The sequence below is a fragment of the Cyclopterus lumpus genome, chromosome 23, assembly GCF_009769545.1.
Source record: "Cyclopterus lumpus isolate fCycLum1 chromosome 23, fCycLum1.pri, whole genome shotgun sequence".
Lineage (NCBI taxonomy): Eukaryota > Metazoa > Chordata > Actinopteri > Perciformes > Cyclopteridae > Cyclopterus > Cyclopterus lumpus.
In genome coordinates this window covers 1908308-1926802 of record NC_046988.1, presented here as the reverse complement: position 1 = coordinate 1926802, position 18495 = coordinate 1908308, and the positions used below count along the sequence as shown (strand labels likewise).

Sequence of the window (18495 nt, the reverse complement as noted above, 5' to 3'; positions counted from 1 at the left end):
CATTATTAACACAAAAAGCTGCTCTCTACACATGTGCAGTAGAATGCCTCAAACACGATTCAAGCAAATATTCAAACTACTTTTGGCACTTTTTCCAAAATAAATTCACTTTTATTGATTTTATTCAGAAGATTCTGTCTCTTATTGTTTCACTTGACATGTAGACGTTAAGTTTGTTTCTCTAGGACTGATTTGATTTAAGGTAAAGGCATCTTCAAAGCATTCTTATTTAGGTATTATTGAAACAATATGGACATTTGCATTTTTTATTGTCTTTGATAGACCAATTTAGCAATTTAGATATTACAATTCTTTTTTATAACTGGACATCTTTTAATTTCAATTGAATACCCCTTGCTTTAAAGGAAACTACGAGGACAACAATGACGACTACTAGGCCTCAGTGCATCTTTCCAGACTTCTCTGGATGAAAAGTCACAAAGTCCTTGTGCGCTCCTGAGTGAGCATTCAGTCCCATTTAGAGTCAGAGAGACCATAAAGCCGGGTGTGCTTTAGGGCAGGGTTACTGGGTTTGACAGGTATCTGCCACAACCAGAGATGCATACGCCGTCTCTACATCACTCCTCCACATTCCAAATATGGTAACGTATGTTCATCGGTTGTGAAAACAAACATGGCAACGGCCGTATTCCAAGATGGCTACAGGCTTCATAACATCAGTCCACAAACCAATGGGCGACGTCACAATGTCTACGTGCACTTCTTATACACAGTCTATGATGCGCCGTTTGTGCATTCTGTTTAATTGTAAGCTCATAACATATGGTGAAATGTACCCTGCCAGCTCGAGACTGGATTCTAGTTGCAGCTCCTCCACTTGACCTGCTTTACTGAGACGGAGAGAGAGAGAGGGCACCTCATGGGGAGGGATGGATGGTGAGGGAGACGGGCGGAAGGGCGAGAGGGAAGACAATTACTAGGCCATTGTCTGCCTGGCGTCTGCACCTCCGTCATCAGTCGGCCGCTCTCCTCACTGGCTATCCGACAGACACACACACACACACAAATGCAACCCACCCGACACAGACTCCTCCGCCTGTGCACCTCCCTCCCTCTCCCCCGTTTGCTTCTCCCATGCTCAGACTCAGTGGAGCAGGTCGGATTCATTGAGGCTCAGGCTTTATATATAGATACAGTGACCTCACGCCAGTATCTCCAAGCCGCTTTCTTGTCAGTCTTTGACAGATGATGTCTGGCACCGCGGGGTGGACGTGTCACTCAGGGAAAAACTCACAGGGAGAAAAGAAATTCCCTCCAGCTTGGTTCTGACTTTCACAGGGCCGAGATTTCATTATTTATTGGATGTGCAGACAGATCTTTATATATCTTAATATATTATGATACATGCACACTCTGTTGGGACACTAGCGAGAGGAAATGATTTCTAAAGTCTTTTCATTTTATCTACATCGCTACGTCGCTACGTCGCAGTCAAACGTCACGTTCATCCTCCATATATTATAGTGGCTAGTGATGCAGATATTTGGGAAGTCACGAGCAGTGGCTGCACTTTGGGCCCATTGCCAAGAGAGAGAGAGAAAAGGTACTGCTTACCTTTGAAAGCTGCATTCATTGGTGGGAAGCTGAACTTGACGTACACACAGCCATATACTGTATGTCCTTTTCATGAATCTCAGAACAGACTGACATCTTGTTTTATTGTAGCCCGGCTACTAAAATAATGACAAATCATTTCCAGCAGAGTTGGAGTGAAATTGTATTTCATTTATACTGGGTATAACTCCGGTGCGACACAGTGACCTGCTAACATGAAAAGTGCTATACAAATAAAACGCGTTATTATTATTATTATGTTGTTATGGTTAACAATAGCCTAGATATTGCATATTGCATTACGCAACGAGCAAACACAGAGCAGAATTCACAGTCATGTAGAACTGTGTTTATGGCCACATGACTAATGTTAGTCCAACATTCATTCGCTTTGTAGATCTGTCTTGTCTCCCATCAAACCCTGAAAAGGGGGTTATTAAGCTAGCTGCTATCATTAGTTTTCTGTCATTTTGTGCTGGGCAGGTAGCATACAGTCGGTTTATGAGAGCTTCTTTTACTTGTTAACTGAAGAGTCGGAATGTCCGCTCTTGCTGTTTGGCTTTCTTCTTGATTAGTTAGCCTGCTACATGCTAACTTTGTCTTTCTGTGCTGGGATGGCTGGCAAGTAGCATGTTGTGTTTATTAGAGCTGTTTGACATGCTGTTTCCTGGACAGCTTTTCAATTTGGCCAACTTTGAGGACTGTAGACCCTCAAAATAGGCTCACAGACACACAGCAAAACACCATAGAGAGATAGACAAATACCTTATTCATCCCCAGGGCGACATTTGTTTACCATAGGTAAAGTTAGGTATTTTGCATTGCAAACATATGTTACATAGCAAAAACACTGTGCAACTATAAATGAGGGCATCACTCCAGTGAACCAGTGGGCACAATACCAAAGCCTTGGAATAACAACAGCCATGGTTAATGCCATTAATTACACTTGTGCTATTCCTGCAACAACATGTCTGCTGTTAAAAAGACCCATTATCACCTAATAATGTGAATCCAACTTACATTACTAAATGTAAGTTGTATGCTTTTTGCTCTGCTTTTTACTCCACCAAGAGTATGTAGATTTTTAACGGTTTTCACCAGCTAGCTGCTAATGTTGCTATGACAATAAAAGTCACTCTCCTTTTAGCTCTGGTTTGGTATCTATCAAGTATATACTGTATATAAATATATATCTATTGTAAAGTCACCCATTGGTTTTACGACTACTGTTTTGATGTCTCAAATATGGCCGTGGCCATCTTTGATTTTTGCAGAAGCTCAGTAGAACTGAATGTTGAATATAAGACATTTTTAGGCAACCAAAAAGGTTTCGCATTAACTTTCATGATCTGAAAACCCATTGTGAAAGGGATAAAGTTGCACCATGAAAACACGGACCAAAGAACGGACAAATCCCCGTGGTGGCGACCTATCAATCACAAGGTAGCCACGTCCTATTTGACTCTAAACGTGACCATAGTTTATTAAATGAACATCATGCCGTATTGAAAAAGACTTAAATAAATGTTTAAAATGTCTACTGACGTAAAAATGAATGTTTAAAATGTCTACTGACGTATAAATCAAGTGAGAAGTTGGGTCATTTGTCATAGACTATAGAATTGGACCTCTTTGTGTAACCAGAAGAGTTGATCAAGTTGGCCCGTTGAAAAAAGGCAGGTCACTTCTGCATTAGGCCTGAAGGTTGCCTCCTGCTGTCTTCGCTTCATAGTCACTTTGCTACTTAGCTAGCTATATGCCAACTGTGTCCTTCTGATGCTGGGCAGGTAGTGTATGGTGTGTTTATTATATTGATATTGTTATATTGTTTGTCATGTGTTTCCTAAAACATCCTGAAATCCTGGAAAACCTTTACATTTTTGCCAACTTGGGAACTCTAGAACCTCAAAATAAACTCACAGATACATGGTCAAACACCAAATGTAGATGTTTTGTATATACATTTTGACAAGTAAAGTAAAGCTAATACCAATGAAGGTCCCTCTCCACTAATTTTCCCAGCAAGCTGTGCTAGTAAATCGGCAGGTACAATACTCCGGTATTGTAGAATCAACATCTTAATGGAATGCTGCTGTCGTTAATGTCATTAATTACACCTGTGCTATTCTTGCACTATGTCAATGTGTCTGCTGTGAAATAAAGACACATTATCACCTCATAAAATAGCTAACGGGTCTCACATTTTAAATTACAATTCTTAGCAGACACAAAGCAACATTGAATGTTTCCTGCTCTTTTAACTCTGCTGTGGACTCCACCAAGTTGATGTAAGTTAACTGTCTTCACTTAAATAAAAGTAAAACGTTTAGAATCCTTTTAACTCTGGTTTGGTTTCTCCCAAGTTTATGTGAGCTACGCTTGCTACATGTCTTGTTCTTTGCTAACTTTGCGAGTTGCTAAGTATTTGCCTTTAGAGTTGAGGGATTTCATATTACAAAATAGGAAGTTAACGTGCTAGAAAGTATTACTTGTACTCTGTAAAGCTTCTTTAATCTTTTTTTGGCAACTTGGAGGCAGCTGGCAGACACAGACCTGAAATATTTGTATTACCGTGTTCACATACAATTGCACATCAGCAGAACGGAACAACATTAGCAACTTGGTGCCGTGTTTCCAGACGATGAATAGAAGTCCAGCATTTACTCTCATTTGAGCTCTGTTTTGGTCCACCAACTCCTGAGAAAAATGTCTAGCTTATTTAGCTGCTAAATGTTTCACTTGCTAGCTAACGATAGTTGCTACAATTGTGTGTTGTTCAGGGCTGGGCGGGAAGCACACAGCTGTACGTAAATGAATGGTGAGACGGAACCATACTGTAAATGTGCTGAAAAACCCCAACTATGAGAGAACAAAGAGCCAAAGAGCTCTGCAAAGCTGGAGAGCCGGGCGATAATGTGTGTGGCTTTTTCACTGTGGGCTACCCTCTGACACATCACATGTAGTCGTGGGATTTATATGAAAACTTAATTTAGTGGCGCTTTCAAGGACCAACACGCTGACTGCATGTTTCGTACTACTCGTTACAAATTGCATACTGCCCCCCCCCCCCCCCCCTCCTCTTCCCCATAACCTCACTGCTCTCTGTTGGATCCAGGCTCATTTGCATGATGCTTCCCTCATCAAAGTGCAGTAACTAAGTAATTTACTGGAAACTAATTTGGTGTAATTTTAAAGTACACAAGAAAAATGTGCAAACTAACACATAATAGCTGCAGAAAAAAAAACTGTGTGGCATTAAGTTTGGCTTGAATGTTAGTACACATAACTGTATTCTTCCAGATATTGTAGATCTCACTTTGTTACATTGCCACACCACATAACACCTGATTTCTATTCATTAATATATATACATTTGGTATATTTGGTATTCTCCATGGCATTGAAAGTCTAGAATTCTGCTCACAGAAACCTGGTATGGACTGTAAGCAGCATCCCCGTCTCTCCCTTTACTCCCTCTGCCCCTCAGTCAAGGGGGCTGGGGGTGGTGGGGGTGGGGGGGGCCGTCAGTTAAGGCTCCTAATTCACTTGATGAGACATGGAGCATAAACATTTCCTCAGCAATTAGAAAACGTGCGCGATTGTGAGCGGAAGCAGCAGCCGGTCTGAAGCTGTCGGGGCACCGCTGTCGGATGTCAACAACAGCTCAGGAGCAGGAAGTGGCACCGTTTGGGGCCTAGTCGACCCTACGAGGCACCCTCCTCCTCGTCCTCCCTGCGCCGGCCTCTCCCTCTAATCCCTCCGTCACACACGCACCTACAGGTGCTTACGACCTTCTTTCCACATTATCACAGTGATTATTGGTCACTAAAAGTAAACCTCAGACTGAGCAGGTTTTTTTTTTACGTATTCTGTGATTCTGCAAAAGATGTGTCACTATAAGTGAAAAGCAGTGGGCTCTAATGGATAGATTCTCTTGGTTGCATTATGGAAAATGTAGGATGTCATTTTTTTTTTGGAGCCTGACTCACTAGGGACTAATATAGGTCTGCTGCGTTGATATTGACAACATTGTTAACTCGAGTCTCCATTCTTATAAAAGAGCAATGCTAAAAACCACACGTCATATGAAGTCAAATCTTGGCTTGCCCATCCCCAGACTTCTGCTCCGCTCTGTCCCGGACGACGTCCACTCCAATGTTTTCAGGTGTGTTTTTGTAAAGTCTCGTCCCTCCTATTCTCCTCAGTTACTTCCATCCACTCCAGACTGAAGTTTAAATGCTATAGTTAAAAAAGCTAGAACAATACCAGCTAAGTTGGAAAGGATGCCAAAACAGAGCGAAGATGTGTTTTCAAATGTTGCCAGCAAAGTGTGAATGTAGTCTCAGTCTGCCCTTTTGAAGCAATGCAGGCCCAATTAATCACCTGCTGCTTTTCATTCACCCTCTGTGGTAACCCCCCCCCCCACCCACCCCTCATAGTCCGTAGTCTTCTCCCTTCATCTCTGCCAGATGAAAAGCAGAACACAGAGGAAGTGCCACATCGAGCTGGCAGCACAGCAAAGTGTCCAAACAACCTCTTTCCCCATTCCAGCTCGCCCTAATTGGTTGCAAATGCCTTTTGGGATGAGCCAGTGATGGCCGTGAGCGGTTTGTATACACAAGGCTCGGGCTCTTAATTCCCCCCATGATTGTTTTTTTTTATTTATGTTTCCCATACCTTTAAGAGGAATTCTGGCTGTTCAGACACATATGCAACTTAAATAAAGCGGTTTTAAAGTCCCTTTTAAAAAAAACCTTTCGATGGAGACTTGGTTCACTATTTCATATCCCAGAATGGGATGCAAAGAGCTCTTAATAACCATCTCCTCTGACACTTGTTGGTACGTGTGGATGAGAGTGTTCCCTTCCACCTCAATCACGTCGGAGTGGACCTTCGAGTACAGAGGCGGGGTTCAGACCAACAGAGTTCAATTGCTCTGATGTGTGTTGGCCTGTGTAATTGGCTTATGGTAAACACGTCTGTGGCGCTCCATGTAGCAGAATGTGGCATTGATTTGGCTTTCGTCATGATGGTTTCTAACCAAATAAAGCCCCTCAGATGAAGATCTTTTCATGTTTATGTCTACCCGCTTTTGGACTTTTCAAAGCGCTCGCACTCTCGAGCCCAAATGGCGACATTAACCATCTGAACGGAAGTGTCTTGTGGATAGAAGATCTCTGTTGTTTTCTGTGTGCGTGGTTACACTTTGCACGTGTTCCTGTGTCGGAACACAAGTGTTTGTATATGCTCAGCGTCCAGGTCTGGGTTACGTCCACATGCAGGATGAGGAGGCTGAGAGCCGTCTCTGTGTTGGTGTGTGTGTGTTGGTGTGTATGTGTGTGTCGTCCATCGCCGCTGTGTGCAAGCGTCCTATACCCGTTCAGAGCCATCAGCCTCCTCCCATCAGTCCAACCTGGCCACTGCAGTCACTGCCGTTTTTCCACCGCTACCTGAAAAGCTCTGTGCTCCAAACACACAAAGTCACACCAGTGTCACACGTACCGTCACACACACTCTTTGTTTTTTTCCAAACATATGTAAAAGAAACCGGAGCTGCTTCCTGAAGTAAAACATGAGCAGAAGTTTGGCTATTGGCAGGAATATAAAGTGCAGGACTTTGCATGTGGTCAGGTTTAGGCTGCAAAAACACAATTATAAGCTGTACCACAAGTGTGTCTGTTATCATACATGAAAAGGAAGGGCTAGGGGCCGCTACCAGTGACTTTTTTGACCAGATCTTTATTGATTTCAGCTGTCAGACAGACAGACAGACAAGGAACGTTGACAGACAGCAGCCATGGTTTAAAATGAGAGATGGGAAAGAGTGAAGGACGGGATTAAGAACAGGGGGAGGGACGGTCGGGTGAAATGCCACTCGTTGCTTTGTGTTCAGCAACCTGACATCGAGTGAGAGACGGTGAGAGAACGAGACGGTCCGCGGACAGCTCTGGGTACCGGGAACCGAGACGCAGATACCTGCACTGTGTCGTCCTCAGTACAGAGGGTGGGAGGGAGGAGGAGTGGGGGTCTTCCTCGCCCCCTACCGGATCTCCTGCCGTTCACACGGAGGGGGGGGGGGGGGGGGGGGGGGGAGGGGGGCTGTTTGCTCAAGTGGCTCGGCATGGCAACCACTTGTGAGCGCTCTTGTGAAAGCCCTCCGCTGGTTCAGCACGGAGGTGGGGAAGGTGCATCCCCAGACAAATAAACATCGACTGACACTCTCCTCTCTTCCTCCCCCACCAGACTCCCCCCCCCCCCCCTCCTTCCCGAGCATCCCCCATGTCTGCAAGGCAAAGCAGGCGGTAATTGATAACTTCACTGGCATCCAAAGTTAAAAGTAAAGCATGAGAACAAACCTAATATCATCGTCATCGTCGTCATCACCATGTTAGGCTGCAGTAACCTGCTGCTACGCTTTGATGTCCAGCCATCAGGAACGTCTGCGGTCTTGAAAGGGTCAAGGGGCGCTCACCTGGACGCAGACTGCTGACGAGGGCGCCTCAAAATAAAAAGCTATTTGGGAGCCGATGAGTTGAAATACAAATAACCCTTCCCTTTTCTTTCCCCTGAAATAACTGCAATGCTAAATGTCTTTGTGAAATCAGTTACTTCCTGTTTAAAAACCTGTGATTAAGTGTTGATATGTAGTTTATTGAGGGATTATTATTGTTATTTGTTTCCATAAATTGAACTCAAAATTCCACCAACAATGCATTAAAGGCAGGGTTGGTAATCTTCTGAAATTCTCTTTATATCCCGACAGCAATCAATGAACCAAATGCTCTAAAACACAAAAACAACAAAAACAAAAACAAAAGGTATCTGTGGCTGTCGCAGCTGTAATGAGCTCATCCAATCATTTCATTTGGCCTGATTGTGATGATTGGACGAGCTACCTGCCCGCCCGTCCGTCCGCACTCCTTATTCCTCAGCAGAGTCTTCCACAAGCTGCTCTCTTAACATGTGTGAGTGCTAACAGCAGCCATGTTGGTGGTTTTCTGTTGGATGCGTTTGAAAAGCTAGCGGACACTTGCTCAAGGTGACCAACCCTGCCCTTTAAATACAAAACATATTTCATGTGTCCGGTGATTGGCAGGAAGGACTGTGGGACTCCACTCAGTAACTCCCAAACCACCTGGAGTCATTCAAGTGTCAGTAACACCACCACCTCTCTCTTTCAGACATGGACGAGTGTGAGAACGACTACAATGGGGGCTGTGTGCATGAATGCATCAACATACCTGGCAACTACAGGTGCACCTGCTACGATGGATTCATGCTGGCCCACGACGGACACAACTGTCAGGGTAAGAAACATCCGTCCACTTTGTGTGTGTGTCTCTGGTCACGTGGCTGATGGACTGAATGACTAAAGGGACTATGTACAAAATAGTCATGGGGCTAACATTCGGTGAAAAAACATGGCTATTCTCTGAGATTATTAAATCACAAATGTATCACGAGGCGGACGAGGCTCAGTCGACGGTAATCCAAAGAAGATATGACGAAGTAGGATCGGACCAAAAAAGTTTGGAGCTTCAATCCTAATGCTGCCATTCAAATTATAATTGAATAATGACTTGCAGAAACATTACCTCTCACTGAGTCTTCCACCACACAATGTTTTTTAGATTTAGATTTAAGTGAAGCAAAACAAAAAAAACAACATTTTCTATTTCGTAAATTTACCTCAGAGAATATCCCATTCTATATCCATCTAAGATTTTTATTCTCAACATATTACCAGCTCCCAAGTGTTCATCCGTTGTTGGAGAAGTCTGCTGTGTGTCTTAATGTTTATCTACCCTTGGAGTGTATCCCTGAGTGTTTTGGGGTGTGTGCATCCATCTGAATCAGCACATGATTGAATATGTCTGTCTGTCTGAGCTTAAAAGAGTATGCTTAAGGGTGCGTAGATGTTCCTGTGTGTGTGTCTCAGCTCGCCTTTTCTCCAGAGAGTCCCTCCGTCATCCTTTGGAGGCTTTCCATGATCTCTGCTGTTTTGCTGCTATTTTCTCTGTGCTGTTGGGAGGGCGGTTGGGGTTGAAGAGTTCTCCTCCAGATATCTGGCTGTGCTTCACCACTGACAGGTCCAGCCCTATTTAGCCCCGCTGCTGCGTTATTGACTTGGCGTCAGTCAGAGTAATGCTTTTCTTCCTGCCCCGTGCAACACGCAGTCCTGCACAAGATGTGCTCGGACACATCTCCTGTCAGTCTCCCACGCTGCCGACTGACGAGAGCAAAAGACATAAAAAGGAGCGTGTGGTTTTGGACGCCCCATGTGACTTGTGTTTTGGCATTTGTAAGTGTTGCAGCCTCCTTCTTTGAGCCTTTTGGAGAGATCGAGTGAGAGACAGAGCGCTAAAGCAGCAGCCGGCAGCGCGGCGTGAAGCTGCCGAGTTGTGGATTCTACTCCCGGGGGATGAATTTCAGACAGCTGATACAAAGCAGAGTTAAAGACGCCCTGCCGTCAGAATTCAGGAGTTCCTCCTCGCACAAACACTATTTTAATACTCCATCCCCGTGCTGAGGCTCCAGCTCGCCTCGGTGCTTTCTACTGGAATATTGAGAGGCTGTAAACGTTGGCTGCACTATGTCTGCAGAAGGTAAACTGTGATGAAAACACATTGCACACTCATTTCCCGTTCCTTTTGTGAAAGGAATAGAGACACCAGTCTGTGAGCGTGTCAACGTGTCGGTACGTGACGTGGCTCTACACAACGATGTATCCCTGAGAACTGGCTGACTCGTGCGATAGAAGGGAGTCACTGATAGAAACGGCATTGCTATTTATCTAAAATAATAAGTCATGCACCAGCAACTTACAGTTGAAGTTTAAACCTTTTTTAATGCGCCAACAAATTGGTCAAAACTGAAAACAGTACTTAAAATCCCTAAAATATAGAATGTACTGTAGTGTCACCGGCTAGGGTGGGGCAGTGCAAGAGAGCTGAAAAACAAGCACAATCAGAAGGTTTAAATGAAGGGGAAGGTTTATTGTTCCATGCCACGGCAACTCAGGTGATTCCTTTAAATCAAAACTCAAAAAGTCCATCAATAAACATAAAGCGTCCCGGAGGAGAAAGTGGTCCCTTACACAAAAAAATGTAACACAGAAAAGTTCAGGTTACGAGGTAGTCCGCTTCATAGTCCTCTTCATTCTTTTCCTCCACATCGATGTCCGTTCTCATACTGCTTGTCCAGCTCCTCCTCTCCATGTGTGCTCCCCTCTTCCTTTTATGAAGCTTCCCAGCCCTGCCTCGACTAGATGCCTTAAGCACCTGCAGCTGCGTGAGTGATGAGGCAGTCTGGGTGATGTAGTGCCGGCCACGGCGGCCATTTTGTTGTGTGGCTGCTGATCACTACCTGTCCCCTTGTGATGCCACAGTACGTTATATCTGAACATGTTCATATCTAAACATCTAGCAAGTCAGCTGGTGTTGGAAGAAGCTAAGGAGTGAGCCAACTCGTTTCCTTCTCATGTCCGTTGAGAGCTGCACATGCTCAGTAGCGATCGGGCACTCGTGAGATAATGACGTCGGGTAGACAAAGTTTATGATCTGAAGCGCCAGAAAGCATTTCAGTTATCCTAAACATGAGTTCAGTGAGGTGGTGTTAGAGGAGAGAGACTGTTACAGTGTAGACATACAGCGGCGGGTTGTGTCTGTAGTTGTGTCATCATATGTTTTGTGTTGCTTATTTCCTCTCTGTTAACGGGCCACACTGTCTACAGCCGTTAGCTCGCTGGTTAGCCGCCGTTAGCTTGTTGTGTTGCGGTGAGGCTGGCGGGATTGCACCACACGTGTTCGTGCCGCTAATTCAAACGATTCCAGTCTGCTCTTTACGGCCCGGCGAGAGGAAGCCAGCCCACGTCTGACTTCAACCCTGAGACCTTTTTTATTGGATGCTCGCTGGATGCGGCCTTAATGAACCGCGGCTGATTAAAGCCGGGTTACCGTGTTCAAACGAGGCGGTAAAGCATGAAATCAGACACGAGGTCCGTGTGATCGCAATATAAGAGGCCATGTTTCCTTTCTTCTTTCCTTCTGTCTCATTTCTACCCTCCTTTCTCTTCATGTGGCATCTTTTTGTACTCTTTGTTCCTTCCTTCTTTCGCCGCTCTCTATTTCCTATCATTCCTTATCATCTCTTTTTGTCTCCCCTCTTTGTTTTCTCATTTTCTCCTTCACTTTTCTTTCCTCCATTTCTTCACTTTTCCATTCCTCTTTTCCTTCTTTTTCTCTTTTTTCTTCTTTCAACAATTACTTTTTTCTTTCCTTTTTCTTTCTTTCTTCCTTCATTTGTCCTTTCCTTTTATTCCTCCCTCCTTTAGGTTCTTCTTTCCTTTGTTCTCATTTCCTTTCTTTTTTTGCTTTCTTCTATTCTTGCTTCTTTCATTCACTGTCTCTCCTTTCTTCTCTCCTCTCTTGACTCCTTTCCTCTCTACTTTCCTGTGTTTCTTCCTCTCCTCTCCTCTGTTGATTCCTTTCCTTCACCTCCCTCCTCTCCTGGCTTCTCTTTTTGTCTCATCTCCCCATGTTTTCTTCTCCTCTTTCCTTCTGTTCTTGTGATGAGGTTCTGCTCTACTTGACCTCCCTCTTTCTATTCCCCTCTCCTTCTTTATCCTTTTCGGTCTCTCTCCCCCTTTCCTCCTATTGTCTCCCTTACGGTCTGCTTTTCTTTCTCTCCTGTCATGCTCCATTTATTAGTTCATCGACTTGTCTGTCTGTCTCTTTTTCTGTCTTTCTTTTCTCCGTCTGCTCTGTTCTACTCGTCCTGTCTGCTGACCTTGTCTTTCATCTCATCACCTTGATCGCTGTCTGCTGTTCTTTCCTCTTCACATGTTCAATCTGTTTGTCAGACGGCTCACTGAATGATTTCACTAGACTTGAACCCTCATCAGGTACCAGAGCTCGAGGCACCGCTCAGCGTGTTTATGGCAACGGTATGCAGACATTACTATTCATGCATTTAATGAGATGGGCTTGTTGACAGTAGCCGTGTTCTATTCACATATTTATATGCATTTTGAAGTATCGCATGAGGAAGTCTTTATGGAAACGGCAACATTTGATTAAACTTCCTCAATTACGAAGGACTTTTTTTTTTTTATGCTCCATCACGGTATCTTTTATACCTTTTTTATACCTTTTGTAAAAAAATATGTGCTGGATGAATTATGGAAACGCCATAACTGAATAATTTTGACCTAATAGGTAACATTTAACCAGCATGACTGCTCAGCTGTTTCTGCTGCCAATCTTAAATATTCCCATAAAGTGCACGTCTCGGGTCATGAAACATGGCTAATACTATAATTAACATGAAAGAACAATTAAACACACATTCCTGAAGACCTCCCTCCATATCTATCTTTTTGAGCACCAATCTCTGATCAAACTACGCTCTGGCTAAGTTTATTCACTCCAAACACGACAAATGAGCATTTCTCTTTTGCGACAATTGAAAAGTGGCTCGACAAGCACGACTAGTTAACATTTGCCCTAATCTTGATATTTCCTGTGGACATTCATGATCCAACTGTATTGATCCTACCCTAATCATTGGGTGACCTTCTGACCTTTCCAATGTTGTACCTTTTGACTAATGCCTGAAACCAGCTGTAACAAAGAACTTAAGTCAATGTGGCAACAATACAATAGCAAATTCTCCATATTCAAATGTTTACTGAAGTACAGCTAGTGGTGTCATTAACGGAGCTATTATTACGGATGCATGAACTAGTACTTTTGTATGTGTGTGTATATATATATATATATATATATATATATATATATATATATATATAATCAGTGAAGCAATCACTATAAAATGTTATTAAATATTGCACGAAGCCTTTAGACCATTTCTTATAGACATCAAGTAATGCTTAAAAGGAGCAAAGGGGGAGTCTTTGTGTATCTGTGTCCTTGTGCTATACCTTCACCTATGCTACAATATGACACATTGTGACTGTGGCTCAGTGGTGAGCGGGGTCGTCCTTCAATCGATGTGTCCTTGAGCAAGACACTTAACCCCAAATGTCTCCCGTAGCTGTTCTACTGTGTATGAATGTTAGTTAGTCCTGATGTGCAGGTGGAACCTTAGCTCCTCCCATCAGTGTGTGAATGTTAGTTAGTCCTGATGTGCAGGTGGAACCTTAGCTCCTCCCATCAGTGTGTGAATGTTAGTTAGTCCTGATGTGCAGGTGGAACCTTAGCTCCTCCCATCAGTGTGTGAATGTTAGTTAGTCCTGATGTGCAGGTGGAACCTTAGCTCCTCCCATCAGTGTGTGAATGTGAGTTAGTCCTGATGTGCAGGTGGAACCTTAGCTCCTCCCATCAGTGTGTGAATGTTAGTTAGTCCTGATGTGTGTTGTTGTTATTTGATAACCGCTAATAAATAAACCAGTTTCTAGAGGGGAAGGTAAAAATGTACTTTGGGCAAGTAGATTTCTGACCAATTAGCCTGTAAAATATCATTGACATTGAACCCTATGTGATCGAGGGTCTTTTGCACCAATGTGTGGTCAGAGCCCCCTCGTTGGGAGTGAGAATGTGTTCATAGAGGTTTTAAAGACTGGTCATTGCAAATCAATTAAGTCATTTGTTCTTTGCACCAGGCTGCATGGTCTGTTCATTTCAGATTAAACAAAGGTGCTCTCTGAAACGCAGCGCACGTCAATATTTCAAAGAACAGACAACACTTTGTAAGCAAAGATGGTGACATGACTCATGGTTTTTAATTGGAGCCTGTATTATGTGGCTTACTCTGATGCTAACAGTATCATATGTTTTGTGTTGCTTATTTCTTTTGCACATGTGGGATATAACATTTTTAATACAAATACTTGAATTTCATATGTCAAACCCCATAAAATGAATACATAATAGGACTGCTGGTGGAGGACGGCACTATCCAGGGGATCAGGTTGTGTTTCAGGTATGGGTTTAGTAGGATCTATATTTAGCCCACTTTGAGAGGACACTGCCGATTGGGTAGTGCGTTCCTGCTTGTTGACTCACGGACACATCGTCAGCAGCCTCTCCGGTGCTTTGTGTTGACTGTCATCACTGACTGCAGAGCGCCCCGTGATGGTAACCATATAAACAGGCCTCTGAGAGACTGACATGTCGGCCTATTGTCAAACCGCCTCGCCGGCCGTCAACAAGGACATCGGTGTTTGTCATAATGTCTCGCTCCCAAGTGTCTCATTCAGCAAGAGATTTACCGTATGAATGAGGGCACACGCTCCCTCTCTCGCCCCGTCCGTACACACAATTAATACTGGCAGTATGTGTACACCCGGAGACAGAAAGTGTCTCGCCTGCCGTACGACGAGCTGTCATAACACGGCACGGCAGCCCCGTGGCTGGAAAGCAGCCGCGACGAGTTCAAAGATGCAGTCAAATGCAAATCATGTGTCTTCCATAGCTGGGAGGAATGTGGGAGCCTGCTAATAACCCTTCTGCTTTCAGACTCAGTAATCATGGCTGGGGGGGACATGGCGTCAGGTCCTTCCTCAGAAGACCGTGAGCTTCTGGGTTCAAGTCGGACCCTGAAGCTAACTCATTACATGTCATTTAGCTGACGCTTTTATCCAAAGCGACTTACAATCATGTTACATTCATACACCGTAGACACAGCTACAGGGAGGAATGCAGGGTTAAGTGTCTTGCTCAAGGACACATCGACTAGGGCGGGGACTGAACCGCAAACCCCCTGATTGAAAGACGGGCATGCTAACCACTGACCCACAGTCGCCTCGTGTGGTGTAACCATTAAGATTGGCGCTCCGAAATCGTACTGCAGCATCAAAGTGCAGCAGCGCCGTCTGAAAACAACATTTTTTATCCGACTTGTTTGTTTCTTTCTCCGTCAAAGTTCACACTCAATTTATTTTGTACTTTTCTCGCACGCTCTGGGCCCCCTTGTGAAAAGCAAAAAAGCTGCTTCTACCAGACCCGGATCCTGATATTGAGAAACCTCAGAACCTTGTGGTGTTCTGAACGAGACTCGGATGACAAACGGCGCTTTTAGGTAATTGCAGAGAGTTGTGACGGGGGCTCAGTTTGCGTGGGCAGGAAGTCACTACATCATATCCCAGATGCACTGTCAACAAGTTAGGGCTCTAATTGATTTAAGATTGCGTAATTGTGCCCTGATTAAAGAGCGGCCCTGTTTTGGCTCCTTTCTTCTTTTTGATTCTGACGTTATTTATTTGGTTTCGCCGTGGACACAGCTGGGCCCAATGTGTCGATCTTTCGGTGCCCTCTGTGCACGTCCGGTGCGCCTCGCGCAAGTTTATTTTCCTTCCGACGCGCCCTGTTCATTCCGCGGCGAGATCTGAGAAGTGTCGGCGCAGCGGGGAGCCAGCGGCCGCGGCGTGTCACGGAGAGGTCCGGCATGTAACGGACAGGAGGTGGGAGGGAACGGCCAGATTAACTGAGGCAACGTTTGAAGCGCTACCCCACAATGATGACAAGACACGTAAAGGATGAGGAGAGTTAAAGGAGGGTTTCACAGATTTGCAAGGCTGCCTTTATGAACTCTGAAACGGGCTTGTAATTAGTCCTCCTGCTCATACTGACCCAGTGTAAGTGACGGTCGGTAATAAAATAAAAATATCCATAAACAAGGAGAAAACCCGACATGGCCTGTGTGGGGGGGCATCGACCTTTGGCCCCCCTACTTCCGTCACTCATGGCTCGAAGTCGTCGTATAATACACTTCAAACAATCTGGCCAAAAGCAAAATGAAAGTCACTGACTGTCAGAAACAGGCAATAAAAGGTGAGTTGGAGAAAGTGTGGCTCACCGCAGCCCTGCAAGGTCTTTGACGAGCAGTCAATGGCCCTCACTCATGGACTCCTCATCAAATGGTTGTCCTGGCGGAGATAATACAATCAACAGAGATTTGAACAAATATCAGAATTGAATAATGTACAAAACATTTCCTCAAAGCCACGAGCGATGGGGCAGGAGTCCTCCTTTTAGAGGGTTGTCCTGTGTTTCAAAAACAAAAACCTGCTTATAGAAAATAGAGTAAAGATCACACGTGTGTGGTTTTCTTTGGAGAAATCAATTGTCCAGAAGACATTTTGAAATGACTTTCTTCACTTGTTTTGTCTTTTGTCTTCCCCCCCTTGCTCATCGCTCCCCCCCTCCGCCCCCCATGTGTCAAGCACATCCTCGTTGTGTCTAAACAAAATTGTACGCAAGTTTACACGAGCAGAATCAAACAAAACAGAGGGACTCCGGTTGAAACTTGCAAAATGGCCCCAGTGGCCTCTGTTTATGCAGAAATGTTGGCAGAGATCAGTTGGACTTGGAGATGGCTGCATTTCTTCTCTCTCTCTCTCTCTCTCTCTCTCCACCCTTTATCCAGCCTGAAAATGAAATCAGTCTCATATATGACATCTGTTAAACCATGAGATTAGCTTAAAACAGCGTTAGGAAGTGAATAAAAACAAAGCCGGAGTTCAGCGAGGGCAGTAATACAGCACAGGAACTGGAGGTTTATGGGCGTATGAGTATGGGACAGAACTCTCGTTCATAATGGACATACAGCTGAGGTAACGGGGGGGGCACTTTGGATGGATTTGTGGGCAGCTGTGCTGCTTCCAAGATTTGATCCCAAACATGTGCAAAATGGCAAAGTGTATCGACTTATTGCGTAATTAACCAGGTTTTGGTAAGATTGGATATGGGTCCTTAAATCAGAACACTCTGGATTAAAGTCAAGTAGAACCCTTGATTTCAGTGTGGAAGCAGCACAAAGCAAGTGTAAGAGTTGTCTTATTGTGGTAGCTCGGTACTGTTACAAGAAGAAAGGAGAAAGATGAGTGGAGGAAGTACATCTAGACAAGATAAGTGTATCTTTTGTGTTCCGAGTGGACTGACTTGATAGTTGATGCGTTGGATAGACAAGAGTAACCACGGACGAGGTACGGCCAATCGGAACATGTCGCACATGTTGCTTTGAAACAGTGCTCTGTACTTTGTTCCCTTAATGCATATATGGATATATATATATCTATATATATATATAGATATATATATATATTTTAGAGTGGCTATGACTTTTTGTCTTTGTCTTGTCCTTCTGTCATTCTTTGCAGTATGTCTGTGTTTGTGTAACATGCCTGCAGTCAGCACCTCAGACCAAACACAATGGAAAGTCATCCCGGTCACACACACACACACACACACACACACACACACACACACAGGCAGCTGTGTTCGATCCCTGTTAAAGTCAGTTGAGGGTGTTACACGTTTGGACTTCACTTCAGCCCCCCATCAAAATGCCCCATTGGAAATTTACTGGCCTTTCAGCGGCACAGCCGGGGCCCTATAAACACACTCGTGCACACATCAAACACACACATACACACACACACATACTGTGACGCTCACCTTGTCAGACCCCGTTACAGCCTGGTGCCAGGAGTTTGATCCAGCCCTTGGGGTACCAGGATCAGACGCCTGTTAGGACGCCCTGTGTGTGTGTGTGTGTGTGTGTGTGTGTGTGTGTGTGTGTGTGTGTGTGAACCCTCACATTCCCGACTCTGACGTCATCCCTCTCATCTGGCATTTTCCGGCACATAACCTTTCCCGGACACGCGTTTGTTTGTGAAGGCTACTCGGCTGCTATTCCACCGTGCTGCCGATGTTGACTGTATCTCTCTCTCTCTCTCTCTCTCTGTGCGTCTGCAACCCCAACAGATGTGGACGAGTGCGCGGACAACAACGGCGGGTGCCAGCAAGTATGCGTCAACACCATGGGGAGCTACGAGTGTCAGTGCACGGAGGGCTTCTTCCTCAGCGACAACCAGCACACCTGCATCCACCGCTCTGATGGTAAGACTCGATGCTCCTCGCTCCATCTTGAGCTAAACACAGCCATTACATTGTC

The 18495-nt window shown here is 44.6% G+C and overlaps 1 protein-coding gene across 2 annotated transcripts in view; it reads left to right on the top strand.

Annotated features, from left to right (window-relative positions):
* scube1 (signal peptide, CUB domain, EGF-like 1) overlaps window positions 1-18495 on the top strand; it is an 89631-nt gene that overhangs the window by 10819 nt on the left and 60317 nt on the right. For both annotated transcript variants that reach the window (XM_034526220.1, XM_034526219.1), the window contains exons 3-4: window positions 8760-8885; window positions 18306-18440. In XM_034526220.1, coding sequence (XP_034382111.1) covers window positions 8760-8885; window positions 18306-18440 — 261 coding nt within the window. The remainder of the gene's footprint in view (window positions 1-8759; window positions 8886-18305; window positions 18441-18495) is intronic.